General features: G+C 44.3%; 5 protein-coding genes across 5 annotated transcripts; 2 read left to right on the top strand and 3 right to left on the bottom strand.

Annotated features, from left to right (window-relative positions):
* Positions 1–484: 484 nt before the first annotated feature.
* M437DRAFT_41491 (Not1-domain-containing protein) lies at positions 485–7,270 on the bottom strand (the record flags this gene model as incomplete). Its single annotated transcript, XM_041020389.1, has 3 exons — positions 485–6,327; positions 6,399–6,735; positions 6,791–7,270. The coding sequence occupies 3 exons, from the start codon at positions 7,268–7,270 to the stop codon at positions 485–487; spliced, it is 6,660 nt and encodes a 2,219-aa protein (XP_040883130.1).
* A 488-nt stretch (positions 7,271–7,758) lies between these two features.
* M437DRAFT_41122 (uncharacterized protein) lies at positions 7,759–10,715 on the bottom strand (the record flags this gene model as incomplete). The annotated part of the gene is made up of 3 exons (XM_041020324.1): positions 7,759–7,928; positions 7,981–10,638; positions 10,691–10,715. The coding sequence occupies 3 exons, from the start codon at positions 10,713–10,715 to the stop codon at positions 7,759–7,761; spliced, it is 2,853 nt and encodes a 950-aa protein (XP_040883129.1).
* Positions 10,716–12,156: 1,441 nt separating this feature from the next.
* On the top strand, positions 12,157–13,016 carry M437DRAFT_41349 (uncharacterized protein; the record flags this gene model as incomplete). Its single annotated transcript, XM_041020367.1, has 2 exons — positions 12,157–12,804; positions 12,879–13,016. The coding sequence occupies 2 exons, from the start codon at positions 12,157–12,159 to the stop codon at positions 13,014–13,016; spliced, it is 786 nt and encodes a 261-aa protein (XP_040883128.1).
* Positions 13,017–13,457: 441 nt separating this feature from the next.
* On the top strand, positions 13,458–14,520 carry M437DRAFT_17403 (uncharacterized protein; the record flags this gene model as incomplete). Its single annotated transcript, XM_041018904.1, has 3 exons — positions 13,458–13,539; positions 13,592–13,887; positions 13,939–14,520. Coding segments are annotated over 3 exons (960 nt in total), but the record flags the coding sequence as incomplete, so codon positions are not given.
* An 8,503-nt stretch (positions 14,521–23,023) lies between these two features.
* M437DRAFT_63616 (uncharacterized protein) lies at positions 23,024–24,016 on the bottom strand (the record flags this gene model as incomplete). The annotated part of the gene is made up of 3 exons (XM_041024284.1): positions 23,024–23,147; positions 23,181–23,484; positions 23,629–24,016. The coding sequence occupies 3 exons, from the start codon at positions 24,014–24,016 to the stop codon at positions 23,024–23,026; spliced, it is 816 nt and encodes a 271-aa protein (XP_040883126.1).
* Positions 24,017–26,459: the final 2,443 nt, after the last annotated feature.

Genomic DNA, 26,459 nt, shown 5'->3' with positions numbered 1-26,459 from the left:
ATGCGGATCTGTCGGGATGCTTTGTTTGAACATGTGAATTTGGCATTTCAATCATTGTCATCATCGTAGTTTCTTCCTTCTAAAAACCACGCTTCCATCTTCTCTGTAGTGTTGAAATATACGAGCGCCTACTCCCCCTGTGTCCGCCTTCTAATGCTCTTTTTTGCGATTCAAATAAAACCCCCCAAGCCAAGAAATAACTACCACTCCGTTTTTGGTACGATCGATGGTGTCCCCCAATATTATACACGAAAGATGGAATATAAAGAGAAAGAAAGCTTGTGTGAGAGGAATGAAGGCCGACCAGACGCCGTCTCTGTGTGTGAAATCATGTCGCAGGTTTATGCTGACCCAAGATCATGTTGAAACATTCAAATCTGCTTTCCCCAAAGCAAACATGTAGATTGATGTTCTTGAGAGAGCTTGCTGTATTGCATTCGCGTGCTTAATGCTCAAAACGTGTTGACCAGATTCCCCCCGAAATCTAGGTCATGGCACGTGGACTCTGAGCAAGTCCTGAGCTGTGTGCAACGTTCAACATCATTCTCTCAACCTCGGGTGCTGCCTTCATCCAGCCAAGTTCCCAAATGTTGTAAGAGTTGTTCTTGACAAGTTCCAACACGGTTACCAGCAGACCCCAAGGGTGAGGTCTGGAGGACATGACACGCTCGACCAAGACTCTGGCGACCTGTTGTTGGAGGTCTTCAGAGCTAACTGTGAAGAGGTGGAGCAATGCAGTCGAAAAGTAGTGGGTGTGGGCGTTGGGGTAACGGATCTGGTTGGTGATTGCGCTGAGCAGTTGGTATCGGACTTCATGGCGCGACTCGTGCAGTAAACGCTCAATCACTCTGCTGGGAGTGGCTGAGGGTGAGAAGACCGAGGATCCAGCGGTAGCAGTGTTGCCGATGTGCAAAACCAATGCGTTGATGACCAGAGCATCGGGCTTGCTTTCGGTCTCAATGCCATCTATGACGGTCTTGATATCATCGTCCTTGATATCCTTGCCTTGGAGCAAGTTCTCAACAGCGGTGTCGATACCTGCTTCGGACAAGACGTCCTCAAGTCCGCCACGAAGGTGTGGCAATTGGCGAACTTGTTCCAGACGGTTCATCTTGAGACCTGGGGTGAAAGGATCAGGCAGCTCTTGGAAGGATGAAGGGTATGCACAGTTGATGACGTTCTGCAACTGGAGCAAACCAGCAGGCACACTGCTGTTGAGGCGCATGTGGTTCTCGGTAAGGAACTCAGGGAAGTCGTGCTGCAGGATCAGGAGAACACGCAAGACACCGCGGTAGAACTCTGCTGCATGTACCGAGATCTCTTGAGTACTGACCAAGTCGCCAAGGAAGCTGAACAAGACCTGGAGAAGCTGAAGATAGATATCCCAACCCTTTCTGTCTGCCGATCTCATGATCTCGGGCACGAACATGCGGTGGCTGATAAGTGCCAACCAAGAGAAGGTAAACATAGGGAAGAACTTGGGCTGCAATGCCAAGAAAGCTTTACCGAAGACAAGGATAAGGTCCTGGTAGTCATCACCAAGGTGTGCTCTGAACATTGAGAGCTCGCAGAGAAGACTAGACATGAGTCTGAAGAAGACTCTGTCATTGAAGCGATCGACGGCACGCGATGTCTGTTGGTGGTTCATAACCAACACAAGCAGACCAAGGATTGCCTTGAGATAGTCGGTCTTAGAGCCTGAAAGAACTCCTTCACCCTCACTTTGGTATGCGACAAGTGCAGCAATCAACTTTGCAAGAGCGTCGACATGAATGTAAGCGTGGTCGAGGCTGCCATAGGTGAGAGCCTCACGCTCGAAGCAGTCCAGTGACATCTCAATGCAGACACGCAAGAATGCAGAGAATTCTTCCTGGTTGCTGAGCAGGCTACGACTCTGCAGCTGCTGAATGAAAGCCACCAAGTAGCGTTCAGGCACCTCGGGTCTCTGAAGGCGTACCCATTCCTCGAACACATATTCGAGTTGATCCTGCTTGTCAGAAGCAGGAGGACTTGGCGGAGGTGCACCATTAGACACGTCCTGAAGTTTCTTGATAATGTCCTTGCCCAGCTCGATGCTGGGGTCCTCGGAGAGCCATTGGCCGAGAGCACCAAAGGATAGGACAAAGTCTGCACGAAGAGCAGCTGGATGCTCATTCAAGATCAGCTCATCAATCAGTGCACCCAAGAACTCGACAGCGACGGTCTTCTTCTGCATGATTGCCTGAGAGGTTTGCAAATCGACGTGATGGATATCGAGCAGGCCAGTCTTCAGCAAACAGACAGTGACAGGACCATTGTAGACCTTGTCATCGTTGATTGACTGCAGATAGATGGTCAAGCTACGAGCCGTGTTAACGGAGATCAGACAAAGGTGGTTCAGGACTTCAACAAAGACCTCGATCTCGAGGCGCGTTTCACTCTTGGTGTAGGCAAACAGCGTTGCTCTCTGCACAACGGCGAGGGCAAGTGGCTCCTTTTCAGGAGAGCTTTCAATCATGCGCATCAGTTGTGCATATGCCTCGCGGACAGGCGAACTAGGACCGATCTCGCCAATGTGCTCTTCCGGTGCTTCGTGGGCGACACGCTGAAGTTCAGCTAGTGCCTCAAAGACATGTTGTATGAGGACATCAGTGGTCATGTAACCATTAGTCTGGCCCTGTGCGGGTACAAGACGCTGTTGCTGTTGTCCTTGTCGAGGAATAGCCGGTGCCTCGGCAGGAGTGGGCAGGCTCGTTAGATAGTTGTCGGTAAGCTCCTGCAGCTGGCGGGTATTGTCTTGCGATACCGCATTGGCATGAGGGGCTGCAGGTAGACGCATTTGACGGCCGAACTCCTCATAGATGGCCAGTTGTTGGGGGTTCAGGCCACCAGGTTCTTGTCGGTATGGGTCGGGGATGAAGAAGGCCCATCGGCTAACGGCAGGGAAGTTGAAGGGCTCACTAGGGCGTTGTTCGTTGTGTCTCTTGCGACGCTCCATCGACTCCTGAATTTGTGCATCAATCTCGGCCATAGATTGTGACTCCGCGGCATCTTCAACAAGCTTGCAAACTGTGTCAAGGTTGTCATTTACGAACATGAGAATGGAACCCTCTGGAAGAGGCTCTCGCAAGTTCTGGGCTGCGAGTATGCGGATGTTGTTCGAAATGCTCATACGCAAAGGCTCCTTGCAGGTAACAAGAGCCAGGCTTCCCGAAAGTGCCTTGACCACGTTGTGAGCGCACGAAGAGAATCGCTCGGGGTCAGATTCCATGGCGAAATCTTTCTCGACGAGCTGCGATGTCGAAATAGCAGCAATGGTAACCGAACGTTCCACGACCGGAGCAATAATCTCAGTAATGGCACGTTGGGCAGCTTCGAGGAAGATGTTCTTCAGTTGAGCTTGAGAGATGCTTCCTGATGAAGGCGGGTAGTTGAGCATAGCACCAAGATCTGGAAGAGATTTGAGGACATCCTGGGATGAGAAACGTTCGCTCGGAGCTCTCTTGGATAGAGACATGAGATGCATATCACCAAAGCCGTCCATAGTGTCAGTCGGGTATTGTTGTAGGAGCTCGCCCTCAAGGTGAAGGGGCAGGGTGCGGATGATTGAAGCTGGCTCAACTTCCTTATGGTCGAGACCTAAGTCTTTGCACAGAACTTCGATCTCAAACTTGAGGTTGAGTTTGAGTTCCGCATAATCATAGAGTTCGACCAGGAAGCTAATCAACTCCATCAACCACGGCTGTGGAGGTCTGAACACTTTGGAGTCCTTAGCCTGAGAAAGAACCTTGCAGGTGAAAGGGATAGCGATGAGCAAACGCTGGGTCTGGTGAGCCTCGATCAAAAGGTCCTTGAACGATAGGTTGCGGTGCAAAATAGGCTGATCGCGAGCCAAAGTAAGCATACCCAACCAAGTGGCAAGGTTCTTCAGATTAGTACGATCTTGAGAGTTGTTCATCGTTGCTTCGGCGTTCAAAATTCTTGACACACTGCTGTAAGTCTCTCGCAGCACTTCTGCATACAAGATCTTCTCATCGAACATGGTCAGGATCTGCAGGTAGAGACTCTGGAAATTGGGTTGTGCTTTAGCGAGATCCTCGACAAGGTAATTGGCGAACCACTGATGGTGGCGTTCTTCAAGAGCAGATTGCAGGTCTTGGAACTTCTCCTCGATATTGTGCTTTGACACGTTGTTGAGGACGAACATGACCTTGTCCGAGATCTCCTCGTCGGGCTCTTCGTAGATCTCAGGCCTTAACGGCGCTTCGACATGAATGCTGCGGAATGGAGGATATTGTGACTCGAGGACAAAATCTTCTAGGTTGCCATTTGGAAGCGAAAGCTCGGGCTGCAAGTCACCACCACTACGCAGATCAAGGCCAGGCTGACGACGCACAACTTCCTCGGCCTTGGTCCAGACTTCTGTGCCGCGCAGATGAGGGATTGCGATAAGACGAGTACAGAAGCTTGGCCATTCCTCAAGGCGGTTGATGAAATGAAGCAGGGCTTGAAGACCAAATTTGTACATGGAATCCTCTGGAGCATATTCTGCAACAGCATCCAGGACCATGAACAAAGCAACACCAAGTGTAACGCGAGAGGAGAGAACACCGAAGTTGATGATACCACCAAACAGAACAGCAGTCGTGGCCAGAGCTTCCAATGGGTATTCACCAAAGCAGTTGTACTCGTCGAAGAGACCGTGAATCATGCAAGCGAAGAGGTCCTGGTCGGCAGGGTCCTCGGACTCCTTAAGATGTTGAAGACGCTCGATCATACCTCTTGGATCCACTTCGTTGCTGTACATCATCTTGTATTGTTCTTGCATCTTTGCATCAGCGTCCTCGGAGAGAGCATTGCCATTCTCACCGTTGGCATCAATCACATGATCGAACTTATAGCCATAGTTGATCAAACGGGGGTAAACTTGAAGACAAACGCGCTGTATGGCCCCAATCTCCTCGTCACTGAGATGTCCATGGATGACGTTGAGTAAAGCGTAGACTGTCTTGACCTTGAGAGGCACAACCTGGTGTGGGTGATCACGTTGGACCGATTGCTCGTCTTCGGCTTTGATTCTCAAGAATGTGACAACGGCTCCAGCAAGCTGTTGGGGCGATATCTCAAGATGACCCTGGGCCCAAACTTCTAGATCAACTTCTCCTTGACCGTGGCCGTATGCAGCAAGATCCAGTCCAAACTCATTTGTGATGAGAAGGAGAGTATCTGTCCATGCATGTTGGCGAGCGTGTTCAAAGATGATAGCTAGTAAGGTTGGGTCGGCATTGTAAGCTTCAACCAGTTTGCTAGCCAGCCAAGATTTGTCGTGCTTCCAAAGAGCATGCAGAACGAAGTCATAGTTAGGGAGAGATTTGTGGAAGAATGGACGGAAGAGCTGATTAAGCGCCATTTCCTGAAGCGCTGCCCACGGTTTCTCACAAGCAGACGCAGCACACACGAAGATATCCGTGTTGGCGTTAATAACGATTTCGGGGATTCCGAGGTTTTGCGCCTGGTTGTATGCATCCTGCGATTGGAAGATGACATGGAAAAGGAATTTTGTGGCTTCCAAGGACACCATCGGGTGGCTCACAGCCTTTTGCGCATAGGCCTTGACTTCTTCAGACGCATCAGCAAATTCGTCCATGGAGAAGGCGGCACGCAGACGGGGGATCTGAGAGGCGTCCAGTTCCTGAGGCGAGCAAGACAGGAAGGCGGTGACAAAAGATAGCTGAGCGTTGGTCGAGAGCCACGAACCGCCCCACAGACACTGAATGTCGAAGGTGTCGGTCTCGCGAGCAATAGGGAGCAAGGCATTGTAAAGAGCCAGGAACTGCGATTTGGTGATGCGCATAGGGGCCATGTCGAAAGCCTTCACAACGGCATACCAATCCAAGTTCTGTGCCTGGGGGTGCTGGCGGACGGCGGAAACGAAGACGCCGATATCGTAAGACTCGTCAGAGAGGAGCATATACGCCAGTGCCACAGCGACCAACTGCGGCGAAATTTGATCCACTCTAGCCAGGACATCTTTGCAGCTGTCGACTGAGGATGTGGTTCTGGGACCCTCCCTTTGTATGGGGCGGATGAGGGCGGTGTTGGTAGGGATCAGATCCATGAAGGCAATGAAAGCGCTAACTTCGCTCGAGGGGTAGGTGCGAAGCTTTACGAAGCGTTCGTTTAAGCTGCCAAGGAGGTGCTCCTGGGCATCTTTATTCCATTGCCGTGGGGGGTCGAGGATCAGGCGGAAGAGGATACTGGATAGGAAGGAGGAGCTGATGTCGTCAGCGGTGGGGTTTGCGATGGCTTCTAGAAAGGGCGAGTAGTTGTTGCTCAGTATCGCATCGGCTGGAGGGTATATGTTAGTAACGAGATTTTGGAGGTTGGGATTTCAGGTGGACATGTGTCGGATCAGATACCCTTTGTCTTGATGTCTTGCTTCGAGACCAACTTGCAGGCTAGCGCAAGGGTGACCTTCGCGGTGGGGTCTAGTCTGAAATGATCCATGAAGGTAGATAGGTCGAAATCTTTGAAGAGGTCGCCATCGGTATTGGTGTCGAGGGCGTCAGCAATCTTTGCAGCTTGCGAAAGCATGCGTGTCAATTTTTGCATCTCGCTGACGAGCAGCGGATAGCTCCCGCTGTCTGATGCTGAGCGCTGTGCATTTTGGTTTGATGAGAAGATCAGAGGAGCATTGCTCTGCAACAGCCTCCGGAAATATGTTGTCGACACGTCCATTCCGTGCGCATCCACCAACTGCCATCAAGTCAATTCTGATGCACTAGACAAGCGCTGCCAATGCGACGCTTACCTTTTGGATTTTTTCGGCCTGTATCTCCCACTTCTTGTCGTCCTTCAGAGTACTCAGCAGGATGTTCAGCTGGGTAATGACCAAGCTGGTCAACTGTCCAGACGGCGCGCCCGACGATTGAGCCGAGATTGGCGAGGCCGAGACGGACTGCGGCTGTTGAGAAGCTCTTGCGAATCTCCTTCCAGCTGACTGGGGAGCTGGTGGCAGTGTCGCTGAAGTGGGTGTAGACGTGACCCCACTAGAGATTGAGCGCTGTTGCTGCTGCTGGGTGGGCGACAGCACAGACGAGGTTGACGAAGCGGACGAGTTGCGACTAAGAATATGGCGCGTCGCGGGCGAGTTGGTAGCAGACGGGGCCTGGGTTGAGATGGGGGGAAGGCCGCGGCGTGCTGGCCTCGAGGCGCGTGAGGTCGACTGCTGGGGTTGCGAAAACTGGTTGTCGGAAGGATTATGCGTGTTGTTGGACGAGGGGAAGCTCATTAGTGACGACTACCCGCCCATTAGCCTCTGTTGCTCGCTGTCGAAGAGAGGGTGGTTGAAGATGGTCGAATGGTTCGAATAGGTAGAGTATGTGTCGACAACCCAGCAGAAGCAACCAGCTTAGCGGCTTCTCGCGTCCGCCAAGACCGAAGTCCACTTCCATGTCATCCTTACCACCCTGACCGACATTTTTCTATCATCTTTCACTCTCATGACCGAAATCTCTATGGCTTCCGACCATCTTAGTAGATATGTTTGAGCAGAGACAAATATGGCTTCTTGCTCTAGACAGGTACATTGGCATCACAACACGATAGCGGGACTTCATTTGGAAGCACAACACAACTATCAATTCCACTAGGCGAAATCTACATCTTGAGCACCGCTCTCAACCAAGGAAACACACAGTCCGATTGAACAATTCTCGCCGCCAAGAAGGGTATAAGAGAAACAACGAGCGAGAGACTTGGAGAACAAACGAAAAACAATCAAGCAGCAACCAGGTAGTTGCTAGGAACAAGTCCTCTTCTGCCATCCTTGCCAGCCACTTCGGCTTCCCACCATCCGTCATCTTGCAATCTCAGCACGGCCAGGATGTCTCCCTTTGCGAAGGTCAGCTCCTCAGGAATGGCTGCCTGGTACATGTACATTGCTCGAGCTGATATTGAATTAGCGTTGGGTCATGTTGATGTTCTTGTGCTCAAACTTACAGAACTGAAGAATGGGTCTTCCATCCTTGGTGAACTGTCGCTGTCCAGCAGAGCTCTGGCTGCGCACCCGTGTGCTCAATTGCTGCTGCTGTGCTTGTTGTTGCTGCTGAGGAGCACCTCCACGAGGTGATGATGCTGCTGCCCACCCACCTTCTGCTCCGTAATATGTGCTGGTTGGTCTTAGAGGTGCACCTTGTGATCCGCGAGAGGGAGAGGGGTATCCTTGATCCCCTGCTGGAGCCAACTGCATTGCCATAGCTGCAGGATCACCACGGCTGCTCGATGGTCTGCTGCCCGGTCCAGCCGAGCCGCGGAATTGGGGATTGGGGCTAGTAGATCGTGGCATAGCAGACACCGGAGAGTTACCATGAGATGCGTAAGCCTGATTGAAGCCAGGACGTTGCTGCTTTATCGGGCTTGTCGATTGTGCACGTGGTCTTCCTGCTGGCATGCTACCAGGAGGACCTCCACCGTAGGGGTTCGGCGAAGTGGAGCGGTACCCCTGCCCTTGAGGAATTGGCTGAGACCTACGGTCGTAGCCTGTGCTGGGACGAGGACTTGTGGCACGTGGAGGTGCTGGTGAACTAGTGCGAAGAGGTGCTGGAGAGGCCGAGCGCATCATCTCATTCGGATCTCCACCTCTACTTGCTGGACGAGAGCCCATCTGAGAAGGTGTATTACGTGGAGGAGCATTGAACATGTCCCTCTTCTGAGTCATGTAACTGGCTGTTGTCTGCTGCATCTGCTTACTAGTGAATGCTGGCTGTGGTGCCCCAAGTCGCCTCATTGGTTGGTCATACGATGGTGGTGGAGTGCCTCGTTGAGCAGCACGGGCGTCCGAGTTTGCAAGCAGAGGTGATGGAGAGGCTCTGCCAGCGCCGGGGGCAGGAGTAGGGATACCCGCATAGCGATCTGCCGAAACACGAGTCGAGGCTTGCTTTGTGACGCCCTTCAACTCGGCCAGAGCTTGAGCAATGGGATCAAGCTCTCCACTAGGCTCCTCTGCAGCGGCTGATCTCTTGCGAGCATCAGGCGTTGCGACATCGAAGACATTGTTACCAATGTTGAGCTGAAAGTTGGCACGAGGGTCGACAGGTTCTGGGTCAGGACTAGGCAGAGGGTCGTTACCAAAACCAACGTTCTTGGCTTCACGTCCAAAGGGACGAGCTGGGGAAGATGCGGTCTGTGGCCTAGCAGCTGGACCCCAAGTGTTACGTGAAGCTGGAGCATTCGAGATCGAGGCCGGAGCAGCGTTCTCGTGCTTACTCTTGCGACGTCCGAATGGGCTGTGGTTCTGGAAGAAGCCACTTCGTCTCTTTTGAAGCGTCTTGTCCTCCTGTTGACTGCTGGTGGATACTGTGGAGCCGTTAAGCTTCACGGGGGAAGTGGGAGGCTCGATGCTCGAGAAAGAGTTTGCGTTCGAGACCTCACTGTGCGAATCGTCCTCTGGACGTGTGGGACTAGGAATAGAACTACGATCCGATGGAGGACCAAGCCTGCAGAATTGAGTCATGCCATCCATGGGATACTCATTGTGAGGCACCTTGGGGAAGTCTTGGTAAGCATTAGTTGGTATAGCTTGTTGGCTAGAGCGGCGTGGTGGCTGAGCAACTACTGCAGATTGCTGCGATCTCTGAGACCTTTCAGAATTGACCGATGAGCCGAGCGCCATCTCCTGAGCGAGAGAGGAAGCGGGATCATGGTGGGAAGAATAAGTCGAAGGTTGCGGTGAAGATGAACGGAAAGCAGGGTTCATGGTCCTCTGGAATTGAGCGACCGAGTAGTTGGCATCATCTGAAACATCAGATGCATTGTCGTTGATGTCGCCGCGACAGAAGTTGATGTACTTGGGTGGGTCAGGGATCTCCTGACCTGTGCCGCTTTCCTTGATGAAAGAGGCAATATCCTTCTCCACATCGCAATCCTCCAGAGACAGGCGAATCTTCTCACAAGAGGCGTCGTCGCTGACGCAGACGGTGGAAGAGATGTTGGCAAAGCTCCATAGACTACTCTTTGTGAAGTCAAGGCGTTCCTCCTCGAGGTCCTGGAACTTGTCACAGGCGGCCTTCCATTCGCGGTTCCAGCGGGCGGTTGTCTCTTCGAGCACCTTGACAGCTTGCTCGTACTCACTGCTGGTGGCCGACATCTGAATCTGAGTTTTCTCCAGCTTGGCCTTGTTCTTGCGTTCCTCCTGACCCATGACCATGTGGCCTTGAGCGAGATAGCCCTTGATCTTCAGACAGTCTTGTTCGTAACGGTCGCGAGCCTTGTTGACGGTGTGTGTTTGTTGTGTCTTGGTCTTGAGTAATTTCTCGATGCCATTCTGGATGATTTTACGGCGCTCCTTGATTCCGCCAGAGAAAGTTGAGAGTGGTTCTTCAAGCTCGCCCTTCATCTGTTGTGCGATGTGTTGGTGAGACTTGCCCATTGCCTCCAATTCTCCACGGACGACATCCATGGACATGCGCAGGGTGCCGGCCTCGGAGGAGCCCAGTGGTTTCCGAGCGAGGTTCAAGAGTTTACGAGAGTACTCCTCTTCGATGGCAGCTCGTTGGGTGTAGAATGATTTGAGTTCATCACTGGTGATCTTGGAGTTGTGCATACGTTCAAGCAAAGGGTCGACGCCGGCGTCTTCCTTGCCCCAGAAGTTGTTTGCGACTGCGTCTGGTATCAGTCTTGGTTTTGGCCTATGAGTTCGAGTTGTACTTACAAGAAAGCGACACACTAGGCGCCATCTCAGAAGCTGGTGTTGCCGGCATGGCGGCTGTTTGTGATGGTCGAGATGCTCAGCGAATGTGATGAGTGACTCTGTGTGTAGTCTTTTGACAGTCGAATGACGCGATGTTCTGCATACAAGATTGTGTGGCAGCGAGGTAGACAGATGGTATCCAGGATGGAGAAACGTGGGTGCATTTGGCTAGTTCGATTGTTGTCATCCAACACCTGCACGCCGTCGACACAGCAACCAAAATCGTCATCCTTCTAGCGAGCGTTGCGCTTTCGTCGAACTCTTTTTGACCAATCCGGCAACCAGCCCATCTCGTTTCGAACGCTCTGCCTTCAAGTATCCATCCCAATCTCTTGTCTTGTCTAGATGGCGACTTTGACAAGATTGCATTCATGATATCTCTGAAAAGGGTTCTGCTTCAATTGACTCCACTCTCGGCATTGGACGCGGCCGTTCTCTACCAAACCCCAGGTTCGGCTCTTGCTAGTTGGCTCGTGCTTGCCGATCTGCCGTCCTCAGTCTATCCTCCGGATGACGACCTTCCAACTTTCAACACTCACTCTGCTCATGACCTTATGTAGACTCGACTCGGTTATCCAGTTCAGACCCGATCAGTAATGTCGCTACTATGGGAACATCACGAAGACTGTTGGGTTTGTTCTTATCCTTTCGTTTGTACACGCCAAAGCGTCATTGATTGAGAGACTTCAGTCCTCCACAGCCTTCAACATGCTCTCCTGGCTCGTGGTCTTGCTGACCACAACTAAGCTTTTTCTGACCCTCGAATTTGAGCAAGAATGCTCACCTATCTAGACGTGTATTCATGACTGTTCGCAAGATTCAACACTCTTGCGATCAGTTCGGTCCAAACTGTTCATCAACGTAATTTCGCATGTGGCCTTGCAACAACCTACAACTCACCCACAGATCTCTTGAAGTTGCATCCGATAAGACCAATATATATGGGCCATCGTCACTCCCAGCTCGCGGCTTCTAGCAATGATGCTCACCACGCGGGTACCGCCAGGCGCAATGCTGCGCTAAGACAAAGACAACTTGATCATCAACGGAACACAAGGATGGCTTCATCTGATGCTGGAAACGCATATCGACTGAGCTCAGACTCCGAATACTACCTTGCACCTGAACGACTCATGAGCGTTGACCTACCGACATTGAGTACCGGATGTCGATCGGTACTGCACCAGCCCTCACCTACCACAAAGGATTTTGAAAACAGGGCAGACTTTTTCGAATCTCGCAACAACATTAGTTCCTTCATGCCATCTGGTAGGATTGACTCAGAACGCAATTCTTCTGCTCAACCTCGATCTCCTTTGGCTTCAGGTACCGACAACAAGTCAGCCAATCTGGTACATGGTTCTCTCCAGAAACTACTTTGGGAAGAACAAGAACGACTCGCAGCGCAAATAGCAGGTGACTACGATATGGCTTTGCATCTACAGGAAGAGGAAGACAGTAGGCGCGTTGCAGAATCGCAAACCTTGACCAGAGATTGTGCAGTGTGCTGCGAATCTTTACATGTCCTGGAGTTCCCGGTCAGGCCGCCATCGAGCCACTGTACGCACCTTGCTGAAGTCTGTTCTGCATGCCTACAGCAGTGGGTCGCCACGAAGATAGATGCAAACGCACGAGCAACAATCGACTGCCCACAGTGTACCACGCTGTTGAACCATGAGGACGTCCGTCGCGCTTGCCGCAACCCCGAGACTTTTGCCCGGTACGACAGATTTGCTACACGGGCCATCATCGACGACCTGCGCGATTTTCACTGGTGTCTCCGTGTCGGTTGTACTGGAGGTCAAGAACAGATTGGCGGTCTGGGATATATGAAATGCCATTCTTGCAACTATGAGCAATGTTTACACCACAAAACGGAGTGGCACCATGGCGAGAGTTGCAGGCAGTACGATGCTCGTCTTCGGAACCAAACCGAGAGGATGACCCATGAGCAAGAGGAACGTGAAACCACAAGATTTATGGCCCAACAACAAAACAGCACTGTCTGGAAGAAATGTCCAAAATGCCAGGTCCTGATCGAGAAGACTGATGGATGCGATCAGATGAAATGCAGGGTAAGTCAGATGATGTGATCATATATTCGAAGTTGTCGGCCGGGTTCCTAAGATTTAGACTAAGAGAATGACAGGCGAAAAATTGTAGACAGAAATTCTGCTGGGAATGTTTGGCGACATGGGAGGACATGCTGAAGCACAAGGACAAAGCTCATGCTGTTAGTTGCAAGTACAGGACGAGGGAGAGGTATCCATATGGTTATAATGGCTAGACGACGAGATGTTCACTACGCATTGGAGAGCTCTGGGGACTCCATGTAGAGATTTGGCTTCCAGAAAACATCATGTAGTGAATTGTAAAATCAATCTCGGCTAAGCCTCATACCTTCACGATACACTTAGGAGAGCATCGCAGCTCGACAGATAGTTACCTTTGCATACTACTCCGAATCGATGAGACTCGTCAGATCGAGCTGGTCTTTGCGGCCGCGTGGTCGGCGGCTAGTCCGCTCAACGGAGGGCAAGTTTAGGCGAGGCCAGCTGCCCCAGACTATGACCCCTTCGCCGTTCGGGTGATGCAGCAACTTAAGCTCTCGACCTAGACACTACTGACAATAGGCAGACACTTTCGAAGTGAACATACAAAGAGACGGGTCTGAGCAGATGCCTTGGTGACGCATCACCTCACAAGAGTCCAAATGTTGCTCAATCCATTCCGCATCCTCGGCGACGTCAGCCATACCGTGTCCAAGTGTATCCTGATATGGTCTATACACACCAACAAGAGCGCTGAGGGTGCGTGACCTGCTCTCACTACCAGACGTCGTCTCTGACTATCTTCAAATAGGCGTGTCTCTCATTACACAAGCGCTATACTGCGTCGTCTTCATTGTACGCTACCTGGATCTGTTCAGCAACCTCCATGGTTTCCTAGGCTTTTGGAACTTCAGCCTTAAGATTTTCTATATCTCGACGTCGCTATATATCGTCTTCCTCATGACAAGAGTCTATGCGCGTACGAGAGAACGCGAAAAAGCATGGAAGATGGGACTTTGGAGTGTGGTGGGATCGGTCGTGTGCGCTCCTGTCGTGGCCGCCATCTTCATGGGAAAGACTCCGTTCACCTCGAATGGCGCTTTCGAGGTCAGTATCGCTGCTCGACGTATCTCGTAAGTAGTCTCGCTGACAAGTCAGATCCCCTATACCTTCACGCTTATCCTCGAATCGCTCTGTGTCCTTCCGCAGTTACTCCTTCTCCGTCAAACCTCCGTCCCCACTGTCATTGACAGTTTCTATCTCGCTACTCTCGGTTCATATCGAGCCTTTTACATTCTCAACTGGATCGTTCGCAGCATTACCGAGGAGCATCTTCCTGCCATCTTTCCCGTAAGCTTTACATTCGGCATCATTCAGACTCTGTTCTACTTCGACTTTGCTTGGGTATATTGGACAAGACAGCGCGTCAAGCTGCGATATGGCGGTATTGTGGATGGTGACGACATAAGCAGAGGCTGGTTGATCAGTAAGGTCCTTGGACGAAGAGGAAATACCGAACATGACGATGACGACGACGATGACGATGCTGCTTTGGCAGGTCAAGAAGAAGGTATCATCCGTCCAGCAGGCAAGAATCAGCACGCTTGGGGCCCAAGAGGTATTTCTGTATCTGCAGACGACGGCACTCACGAAGCCGAACACACTCGTCTGGCTGACCCGGCCGCTTTTGAGGATGATTACGAGGATGATGCGGTTGTGGTAAGTCCTGCTGTGTCAGATGTAGATCAAGCTTCCATCAAGGCCAGAGAAGAAAGCACAGCTGAGCAGGCCGGCATCAGTGATGGTGTCGAGTGGCGCGATGATCATAGTTGAGTCTTGGAATGTCAAAAATGCTATTTGCTATGCTCCTTCCAATGTATCTATGGATCAATACTTTCAGACTTTAGCATGACTGATTGATTCCTTCCTGTTCTCTTCAGACTCCTTCATACGGCTCATCCTGTATTATCAATCTGAGCTAACTATCTCTTCTCTGTTGCTACGATCAACATGCAGTTTTTCATTAGTAGGCAAGTGCAATTGGGTATGGCTAACAAGACGCATAAGCTATTCAATTGGCCGTTGGCGGTTAACCTGGTGCGTCTCAAGTCTCCGTTCAGTTCTTCTCATGGGACTCCCCTCCAGAACGACACTTTGATGGCTAGTATCGCTGTAGCCACTACGGTCAGCATATGTTATCATGTCGCTTTGGGCTGGTGCGCTCAGTCGTGGCTTCTATACAGATACGACAGGGCAATGGCTTGTTCCCAGTTCATATCTCCGCGATATACTATCATCATGATCGATTCTAGACAAAGATCTTATTCTCGATTCTGAAACAAGAATATTATTCTTGATTCTATCCTCCATGTCCAAGAAAGCCTCAGCGAATATCTTCAAGTTTTGTATCTCTAGAACGTTGCAATGTGAAAACTCCTATAAGGAGAGATTGATATGTTGACCGTAGATGATTAGATGTACTTCCGCTGAGTGGTAGCTGTTTCCCACATTTTCTTGTACCACTTATAACTCAATAACTGGATCTTTCAAGTTTAATGGAACTGTCTGTAAGCTCTTTTTTTTGAACATATCAGCTTGGGCTAGTTTACATTAAAGTGGTTAGCTGAAGTTTTCTTATTGCAGAAATCATGATAGGAAGTCATGTTATGTAGCTCAAGCCCGAATAATCTTCAAAAGATATGAATGGTCAACTGAATCTGATATTATTTCTCCATTTCCTCTTTTTCTTTTAAAGGCGTGCTGCAACTTAAGGAGCTAAAGTTTAGGGATATATACTATAAAATATATCAATACTTAAAGGATCAATTATTAGAGTAAGTAGCTTACTACTAATTCTATTTAGCTTAACTTTAGTATTAATTTATTATTTTAATTACTTATATAGCTATATACTCTATATAATAACTATTATAAAAAGATATTAGTATTAAGACCTATCTTAAGATAAGTGCATTTCTAGAATAGGAGTACTATATAGGAGTAGCTAATTCTAACTATAATATAGGTAAGAATTAATAATAGTAAGAAGATCCTACCCTACTACTTCTTTATAGCTAAAGAACATACTATCTAGCGTAATCTTACTTACTAGGATTCTAAGAGCATAAGCTTCTTCTTATAGCTAACTAACCTTAAGTAGAAGTATAAAGACTCTAGGGCTATATACCTAGGTCCTAGCTAGTAGTAGCTATAGGGCTATGCCTATAGTAAGCATAGCTAGATGCCTCTACCCTCCGAGGTAGCTAGCATAGCTAGATCTACCTTTAGACTCTTTGCCTTTAGTCTATTTAATAGCACTATACCTAGTACTAAGGCTCTTAATAAGCTCTATACCGGTAGCGAGCTACTTATAGCTAAGTCTAAAATAGTAGTCCTTTTTATAGCTACTAAGCACTATATACTTAGGTACATTAATAGATTTAAAAAGTGCTGCCTCTACTATAAGGATAGTATTTTACTACTATCCTTAGTAGTTATAAGGGAGAAGAGTACTAGTTAGGGTAGTTATAGGCATAGAGTAAAGAGAAGCTACCCTATTATTAGAAAGAACCTTTGCTTAGAGAAGAAGAGCATAGCTAAGATATAGTGCTACTACTAGTTACTAAGAGGTAGATAGATTTAGTACTCCTATATAGCGCTATTCCTATTCTATACTAGCATCTATAGCTTAGTTAGATATAGGGTATAAAACTTTATTCTGCTCTTCCTTATAACTTAGACTATCTCTCTACTATACTATGCCTTATTTATAGTTTCTTAATCTTAACCTATAGCTAGAAATACTAGAAAATCTACTTAGACGCTTACTACGGAACTACTAGCGATAATAGTCTATCTAGTCTTCTATACTATAATCTTAACTATAATCTTAACTACGATCCTAACCTATATTATAGCTACCTTCTATACTATGTTTAACTCTACCTCTTACTCTACTACTATTTAGTTAGGTATAGTAGGTAGTAACCTTTAATTTAAAGAAAGCTAAGGATAGGACACTACTATATCTCTATTATAAGAGATATGCTAATAAGTATAAGAAATAGTAGAAGGGTACTATATACTTTTATTAGCTTAGTAGCATCTATTAAAAGCATAGTCTAGTATAGGCAAGGCTAGATACTAAGCGTATTTATAAGTAGATCTACTTTAATAATAGTGCTAATGTTAAAGGTCTACTATACCTCCTTTATACTTATTATAATATAGCTTTAGCATATCCTAGCTTCGGTAGTAGTACTACTAGTATAGTTAGTTACCTATAAACTAATGCTTATAAAGAAATTAGTATATAAAAACACCTTTTACCTATTATTAAGTAGGCTCTAATTATAAAGGTAAGTTCTCTAGCTATAATATACTACTCCTATACTACTTCTATAAGTCTAAAGGTAGTATAATTAACTAGTGCTTAGGATCTAGATTAGCGTCTTACTAATTCGACCTTTAAGGAGCTTTAGACTAATATAATTATTAATTATAGTCTACTATTAATATTCTTTAAAAGTCTATTAGTTTAGTAATCCTACTAAAAGCTATAACTAGATGCTAATCTCCTTACTAGTAGTGCATAGCATAAGTAAGTAATAAAGAGAGTAGAAGCTAATAAATAGTCTATTATAGATACTTTTATAGTAACTATAGTAAGGATTGCTCTTACGCTAGACTACTAGTCTACTCTATACTCTTGTTAATCCTATCTAGCTATTAAGGCATATTATATTAATAATAATTAGTATACTAGGATCTTCCTTCTAGCATTTATTCTACTATATAAACAGCATACTAGTTAGCAGCTTTTAAAATATATATATAAGATAATTAAGTAGTACTAGCTATAATAGCATGTAATCTCGATTATATATAATAATGCTAGTAATAATAAGACATTCTACTACATACTACTTAAGATAATAAAAGAGGTCTATAAAGAGCTATTACTTATAGAGACATAATCTATACTAGTAATTATAGTCTCTACTTAGCTAATCTATAATAGTAAGAGTAAGGAAAAAGATTTAGATACTAAGCATACTAATAATCCTATCTCTATACTATGTCTAGTGCATGTTATTTAGCTTACGCCTAAAGCTATGCTTAGTAAGCTAGCTCTAGAGCCTAAGAATAACGAGGTAAAGAGGACTTAGGATAATAAAAAAGGGTTTAAGGGGCTTAAAGGACTAAATCCTATCTAAGCCGTAGTTATTAAGGTATGCTAAACTTACATAGGAGTACTAAATAGGAGTAGCTAATATAATAGTAAAGCTTCGTAAAATGACTATCTAGGTTAATTATAATAGTAGACGTAATAACATCTTTAGGGACTTTTAACACTAGGTCTAGAACTTAGATACTAACCCTAATAAGCAACTATTCCGGCTATTAAAGCTTATTTAGGATGTTAAGACACGATTTAATTTAACCTTCTATATGTTAATACGAGTATAGATACTATAGGACGCTCTACTTCTAATATATAATCTTAATAAGCTCCTAGACTATCTTAAGCTTATAAATAAGGAGTAGAAGTAGCTAAAGTATCTTACTAAGCTTCTTTAACTATTTTCTTACTAGACTAAATCTCTTTTAGTATGTCTTAGTATAATAATCTATCTACCTTTTATAGTATATAATAGTCTACTCTATATTCTAGAGGATACTTATACTAAGTTATTCTAAAAGGTAATACTATAGAAAAAGAAGTTCCTTACTACTATCGATGCTAGTATAGAGAAACTTAGGAAATATTACTCTTAGACTACTTAATTATATAGTAATACCTATAGCTATACTATCCTATTACTTCCTTTCTTAAAGGACATATTCTAGAATAATTACTACTAGCGTAAAGATTCCTAATATAAGTAGTAATACTAGAAGTCGCTTAAGCTTCTTTATAATAAGAAGTATTAAGACTAAGATATATAAGATTAAGAGCTATAGACTAGAAGCTAAGTATAGAATCGAGGATAGCTAGGATATAATCTTATAAGTATCGAAGATCTATCTATTAAAGAGTACTTCTAAGAGGGGGAAGAGATATCTAAGATCGATAAAATTATAGAGTAGAAAGCCTATAGTAAGTTATAATAGGAGTAGCAATAGGAGTAGTAATAGGAGTAGCTAACCATTTCTAGCTAAGGCTAACTTTAGCTATAATTTTTATAGCGAGAAACGTACTACTAATCCTCTAGTAATCTAGTTAAGACTTACTCTAAAGTTCCTATAACTATCTAAGCTTACTTAAGACATTCTTAGTATCCTAGTAGTAGCAATTAGTATTAAGCAAACATTTAGTATAGTACGCCATACCTACTAGTTTAATCGTCCCTATATACTATATATATTTATAGCTCTTATAATAATATAATACTTTATAATCTTGCTTTAAGAGCTTAAAGTACTATTACTTAATAATATAATAGGCTTCTAGCAAGAAGATAACCTAATAAGGTCTAAAGTAAAGAAGACTATAATACTATAAAGGAAATAGGAGATCGAAAGTACTATAAAGCTATAATATATTAGTAAGGATAAGGTAGTTATAGAAGCGCTAAGTAAGAGAGCTTAGATAAGGTAGTTAGTAAGTTAACTTTAGATAGGAGTAGTATTAGAGTACTAATTATATAGTACCTTAGTATACTATATATAAAGTATTAAAATTTCTATCTTTAACTTCCTTTTCTTCCTTTTAAATATGCCTAGATTTATTTCTAAATAGCACTTTACTAACTATAAGGATCCTAATAATAAGGACTATAAAGATAATAATAATCTAATACATCTTATTAAGGATATAAATAATAAGTTACTTAATTAAAGCATAATCCCTAATGCTTAGCCTAGCTAGACTATTTCTTAACTAACTTAAATAACTATAGGTAACCCTTAATCTAGATTACTAGTATTATCGCCTTACTCTCCTTACTTATTACCTATAGAGCAAAGTACTAGAGTATTATAAGCCTAAAAGGCGCTACGAAAGCTAGCTAATCTTATAAAGCGCTCCTATAAGTATTACTTAATAGGAGTACTAAATAGGAGTAGCTAACATATTCTAGTATAGAAGCAGTTTTAACAAACTTTAAAGCTAAAGCTAAAGCTAATTATAGCCTCTAGCTATAAGTATCGTTAGAAAGAATATTATAGACGTATTTACTTACTAGTCTTAGTTAAACAATACTAAAAAAATCGTCTAGTAACCCGCTAGTTATAGCTTTATATAAAGATCTATAAGGAAATTAAATAACTAACTATAGATGACCCTTTATCTCTTTTTATACCTTACTTACTATTTAAGAGACTAGTATAAGAGATTACTAGTAAGATCTCTATTACTAGTATATATTTTTAACTAGAAGCTATCTATGTACTATATAAAATGGCTAAGAGTTATCTAGTTACTTAATTTAAGCTAGCTTATCTAGTAGCTATATATATAAAGAGAATTACTATTATATAAAAGGATTTTAAGTTTAAAAGGATTTTAAGTTTATTAAGAGGGTAAAAAGAAGACTTAATAGTAGTAGTATATAATTATAATCTAGAGCTCGGCTATACTTAAACTAGGGGTAAGGATACGAGTAATTACCTTAATATGATCTATATCCTTCTTCTAGATAGTAATACCTATATAATGTTATTTATATACTATAGTACTATAGTTTATTAGACTTACACTTAGCATAAATAGTAGTAAGGTTAGTAGCCTTAAAGTATCTAATAAGGTAAGCCTTAGCGGCTTCCTAAATAGCCTTAATAGCTAACTTCTACTAGCGGAAGTTACTACTAGGACGGATAGTATACTAAGTAACCTTACGAATAAGGTGCTAGAAGGAAAGCTTAGAGATAAGGAGGTCGGCTAACTTCTAGTAGCGACGGATCTTATAAAGGGTAACGGCTATTTATATTAGCTACTCCTATATAGTACTCCTATTCTTATACTATAAGTACTTACTACTAGGCTTATAGTAGTATCTCTTCTTAATACTAGGGGTACTAATAGGCTTTTTACTACCGGCTCTTAGGTAGGCTTACATTACCCTCTTAGTAGTAGGGCCCTTAGGACCTAGCTATATATATGTGTTAGCTTATATATATAGTAGTATAATATGTATATATATGCTATATATATAGTATAATGCACGCTATATAATAAAACATATATCTAGTATAATGCGTAGTATATAATATAATATATATATAGTGTAATACATAGCGTATAGTATAATTTATATATAGTATAATGTATAGTGACTACACTATATAACTATATATCTAATAGGAGTCTAGTTACTTATAGTAGCTTATAGAGTAGTAAGAGTAGCTACAGTTATAGGTAGAGGCCTATTATAGCTAGGAGTCTTTATGCTAGTTTACTTATTATAAGCTATTATTATTATTGTTGCTACTAGAATAGGAGTAGTAATTAATAAATAGGAGTACCTAGTAAGGTTTATATAGAGAGTATTATTATAAGTAAATATTATAGGGATTTAAGCTATAGTCTATATGCCGGCGTTACGCATATATATATATGCATTAGAATATAAGTAATATAGTAATATATATAATAATATGTTATTATTATGTTTTCTATAGCTATAAAGGTCCCTAGGTATATATATATACTTTATTATATAGTATCTTATAGTTATACCTCTTTATACTAAGTAGTATAAGTAAAAGATATTAAGCTACTATCCTATTAGTATGGAAGATTTCTTAGTATACTACTACTTATTTAGGATAGGATAGAAGATTACTAAGCCTCTATCCTATCCTATCCTACTCCTCCTACTAAGAACCCTAACCCTAGCTAGCTAGCTATCTACTAAAGAGCAACCCTAACCTTAGCTAGCTACTAGCTAAGTATAATTTTAACCTAGGCTAGCTACTAGCTAGGGTAACCCTAGCTATAGCTAGCTACTAGCTAGCTATAGCTAGATATTATATAATAGCTACTAAGGCTAGTTATAAGCCTTTACTACTACTATTTTACTATCTCTTTATTTTCTTATCTATATCTTATTATATAGCTTAGACCTATATCTATATATTAATTACTATACTAAACTATACCTTTCTAATAATTAATAGTCTATAGAAAGATTATATTAATAATCTTACTATATATTATTAAAGTAAACTTAAAAACTATTTTTAAGCTATATTTAAGACTTTAAATAAGGTTATATACCTATATAGTAACCTAGCTTATAAGATACTTTACTATATATTTAGACTATATACTAGTAAGTAGTATATACTACTTATAAAGTATTAATAAGAGTTTAATAAGACTCTATTAAGTATCTAGATTATAGTAAAATAGCTATTTAGTAGAATATAGAACTTATAGTAGATTAACTTTTTTAAGTATAGTCTTAAAAGTAGTCTTTAATCTATAGTATTATATTAGGAGTTAGTAGTACTATTAACTAATATATATATTATTCTATACCTAGAAAGTAGTATAGTTTACTCTTACTTTAATATATAACTACTTAAGTTTAATATATATCTCTTACCTAAGGCTACTAACTAATATACTATTATAGGTAAAAAACTACTAGCTAAATATTATATATATATTAAAAATACTATCTTAGTTTTTTATAATTAATAGCCTAAATAAAAGCCCTTAAATTACTCTATATAAGTATATTTTTTTCTTTAAAATTAGTTATAGTTATAGTATATAATTAGTAGTAGAAAAAATATTGGTTTTATATATAGATACTCTAGGAAGGATTATAGAAATAAGGTATAGGGATATTCATTCCTAATTGGCTTTAGCCTTACTTTAGAATGCAACCGGAGACTTCCGGCGGGCCTAGAAGTATAGGAATTAGGCCTTACATAACTAAATCCCCGCTAAGCCAGGAAATCTAATGCTCGAATTTATCTATCACCCTAACTATACACTATATACTTACCCAAATATAGACATTTTTAGGTAATTCTAAATAGGCCAAATTAAAGAGCAGGTTCTGTTTAGTCGATTCCCTACTAGATATCATTTTTTTTTAATGTTGTAGTAGTGCTATATACCAGTATCGAAGATAACTTCTAAAGCTTGCTCCATCGTTAACCCTTGCACTACCATTAGCTCTTCTAAATCTGTCATTATCTTAGTCCGCTTAGCTACTTCCATCTTAGCAAGTTTTTATGAAAAGTTCACCTTCTCTCCCTTACTGCCTCCCACGCCTCTTGCCTCCTCTTATACAGTCTCAACATGCTGTAGAGGCGAAGGGTTAATCATATCAACAATCTTGTCTAACTTCTCCTCTAACCGGTCTAGTCTCGAGTCCTGCTGCTTCTCTTCCTTCTCCTCTTTTAACAGCCTGTTAATCTTCAACTCTGCTAGTCTATCCTACTTATCCACCGAAGACTTATCATCCTCTACGCGCCTCTTCCTCTTCCTATTCGAGCCTGGCGCCGGCGAGGGCGACGACACTAAATTCGGTAAACTCGGAGACTTCTGCGCAGACGGCGCCTTCTGCAGTTTTAAGATCTTCGCCGGCGTCAAGAACATAGGTTCTTCCTTAGCCTCTTCCTCCTCGCGCCTTTCCATCTGACTCTCTTTAGTCTCGCCCTCCTCTTCCTGCCGGTTATCTTCATCGCGAGGATCCTCGTCAGAAAGTGCGTCTTCGTCCTCCTCGCTTAAGTATGCGTCTGCAGCTAACAACCTCTGGCGATTTGACGACAAGGCCTGCAAGGGCTCCTTATTGCGCAGGCGCACACCAAGGTTATTCCTCATAGTCGTCGACTCCCGCAGTTCATCCTAATTCTTCTAAGAGGCAAGTTCAAGTTCGGCCTTCTCACTTTCCCACGCATCCTTGAGAGCAATCCATGCGTCAATACTCTGCGCCCAGCTACTTGTATTGCGCTCCTCGCCTGACTCCTCCTTCTTTACCTCCAAGCGGCGCTCCTTCTCAATTGCTCCCATCCTACGCGTACAACTGCTAGGGGTGTAGGACACCCTCCGTTCCTCCTTCAGAGCAGCAGCAACATTGTTCCAAAATTCGCCTTGTTTGCCTGGCACTTTGAACTCAGCGAAGCGCTCAACTGCGATCCGCGCTAGCAACTGCTCTTCATCCTTAGTGAGTCCCCTTCCTCCCTTGACACCACCACCTGCAATCTCATCTCTGATCTTCCTTATTGACTTGGTCTCAGAGGGTGCTGATGGGGTATCTCGACGTGGCAGGAGCATGGAGGGCGCCGGAGTGGTAAGATCGATCTGGAATTCATAACTTTGTGGCCTTTTTTTTATGTAAAACCGAAATCTGAGGCAGGTGGTGGAATAGAATCGCAGCAAGCTGCTCAACAAGAATGTAGAGAGTAAGCCATAATAGTATAGATGAAGATATTTGTGATCATACATGGAAAGGCGTGATTTTGGCTCAGACATCCAGTAACGCTATCTTCCTGAGTATATTTGATGCTTATGCACTACGGTCAACATATGACCGCTGCTCATATATCTGTCAGTCCCGCTGCACTGTCGATGGAGGGCAGAGCAGCTGCAGCCAGGTCTAGGTACGGGGAGCGTTATGAAAAACACTGCCTGCAAGATACTTTACGGTCAACATATCGACATATTGATATAGAAAAGAAGTTGCAATATATTTTGATGGCATCGAGTCTTCATCGTTCGTAATCAGGGTCGATCTCTTGCTATTCAGGATCGATGTTTCTGATAGATCCCTGAGCCATTTGTTTGGTATTCTTCCTATCTCTAGAAGACAAATAGATTTCTGAAAATCACATATGGTAAGGAAGGACTTTGAGACATCTACGTTTGAGAGTAATCTGACGGTTCTTGGAATCAGCTGTCTTGTACATTCCTCTAGATCTGCATAGTTTGATGCTTGCCAATTTCATCGGCTGATACTTGCTGTATCAGAAGAAGTATCTTGGGCTGATCAGTCTTCCTATGCGTAAATGCATTCTACACTGCCGACTCTTCAATGTTCACCTATTCGCTTACCTCGGTAGCCTTTCAAACTATCTACAAAGCAGCCAACGATGACCTGCTTACAGATGTGTTCTCTGTCCGGTCTAGTGATCGCAGCATGTAGCGTTCTCGAACTCCTTTGGGTCCTACGACTAGTAGCGGGAGAGTGGTGCTTGAAACTTTCTTCATGCTTGTCCGAAAATTTCTCCGTGCTTGTCCAGCGGACTCGTAAGATCCCGAAGCCCCTCCGTGATGGGAAGCGCCTAGGGATCTCAAGAACGCAGTCATGTCCAGAGACACCCGCTGTAAGCAAGAAGATTCACAAATCCAAACATCGAGCATCCCGATCGTCGGCTTACTCACAATCCGACTCGAGGTTTTGCATGTCATCCGTATCTGCTATCCGCCTTGCCAGTATGTCCCCCAACTCTTGCTTTCTCTGGCATATTCGGGGAATGAGGGTGTGAGATCGTACGGCGGCCAGAGAAGGAGAACGCGAGATCGTACGGCGGCCGGAGAAGGAGACAGAGCGAGTTCGAGCGGCGGCCGGAGAAGGAGACAGAGCGAGTTCGAGCGGCGGTCGAGGAAAAGCGATTGAGGATTGGAGAATGGTTGAAGAGCGAGCGGTGAATAGTGAATGCTAATAAAGCCACGCTGAGAAGAAGGAATGGAACGGGAAGATCAAGACAGTCACCGGCAAATGAGTCTGCTAACTTGTTGGACACAAACTTAGACAGATAACAGTCAGTCCTGTCACTCCGAAATAGGAAGTTGCGACAACCTGTTACGGTGACTCACCACGTCGGTTTATGTGATACGATGAGCCAGCCGCTCACTGGCTTTGTTGGGAGAAAGTGCGGACATGAGTGCTAGGTGTGAGAGGGGCAGCAGGCTGGTCTTCGTGCATATGTGAGGAGGCTCGTGGAGAGCGGTAGGCGCGTGTAGGTGTCGCAATCAGCGCAATTAGAGATTTCTCATCCATGCGTGAGTGTCTGGGTTATGGGTGGAAGTATGCGTCAGAAGAAGCCAAAACCTGGTCGCGGGGATTGCAAAAACATCCGACGTAGTTAGCGCGTGATCACGCACAACACTGCTTCTGGCAGACCACCATTCGAATGATGGCGAAGTTCACAATCTGAGGCTCGGAGACTGATCAACTGTACTTGCCCAGGCATATGTTGACCGTTACTATTTTGCATACTCGCCTTCCTCCACAGTCCTGTGACTTGTGCCGGGAATGCGAGCCTGTTGATAATTCGAATAAGTCTCATATGTTGACCGTAAACGTGTGCGAGCATCCCTCAGGCCAGGAGCAAGGTCCAGCAGCCAGATTACCGACCCACAATCCGCCAGCAGAATAATCGCCAGGTGTTTTTTTTATATGTTGACCGTAACTGACTACTACCAAATTCGAAAAATACACCGATCTCTATATGATCTCCTTCTTCACCCTTACACTGGTATGATCTCCTTCTCCATCCTGTATCCTTCCTATATCTATGATCTCCTTCTTCACCCTTACACTGGTATGATCTCCTTCTCCATCCTGTATCCTTCCTATATCTATGTTCTGTTCTTGTCCTTACACTAGCATCATCTCCTTTTCCATCCTTCTCCATCCTGTGTCTATATTCTGTTCTTGTCCTTACACCAGCATCATCTCCTTCTCCATCCTTCTCCATCCTGTGTCTATATTCTG

Source organism: Aureobasidium melanogenum, assembly GCF_000721775.1.
Source record: "Aureobasidium melanogenum CBS 110374 unplaced genomic scaffold scaffold_3, whole genome shotgun sequence".
Taxonomy (NCBI): domain Eukaryota; kingdom Fungi; phylum Ascomycota; class Dothideomycetes; order Dothideales; family Saccotheciaceae; genus Aureobasidium; species Aureobasidium melanogenum.
This window is presented reverse-complemented; position numbering and strand designations above follow the sequence as displayed.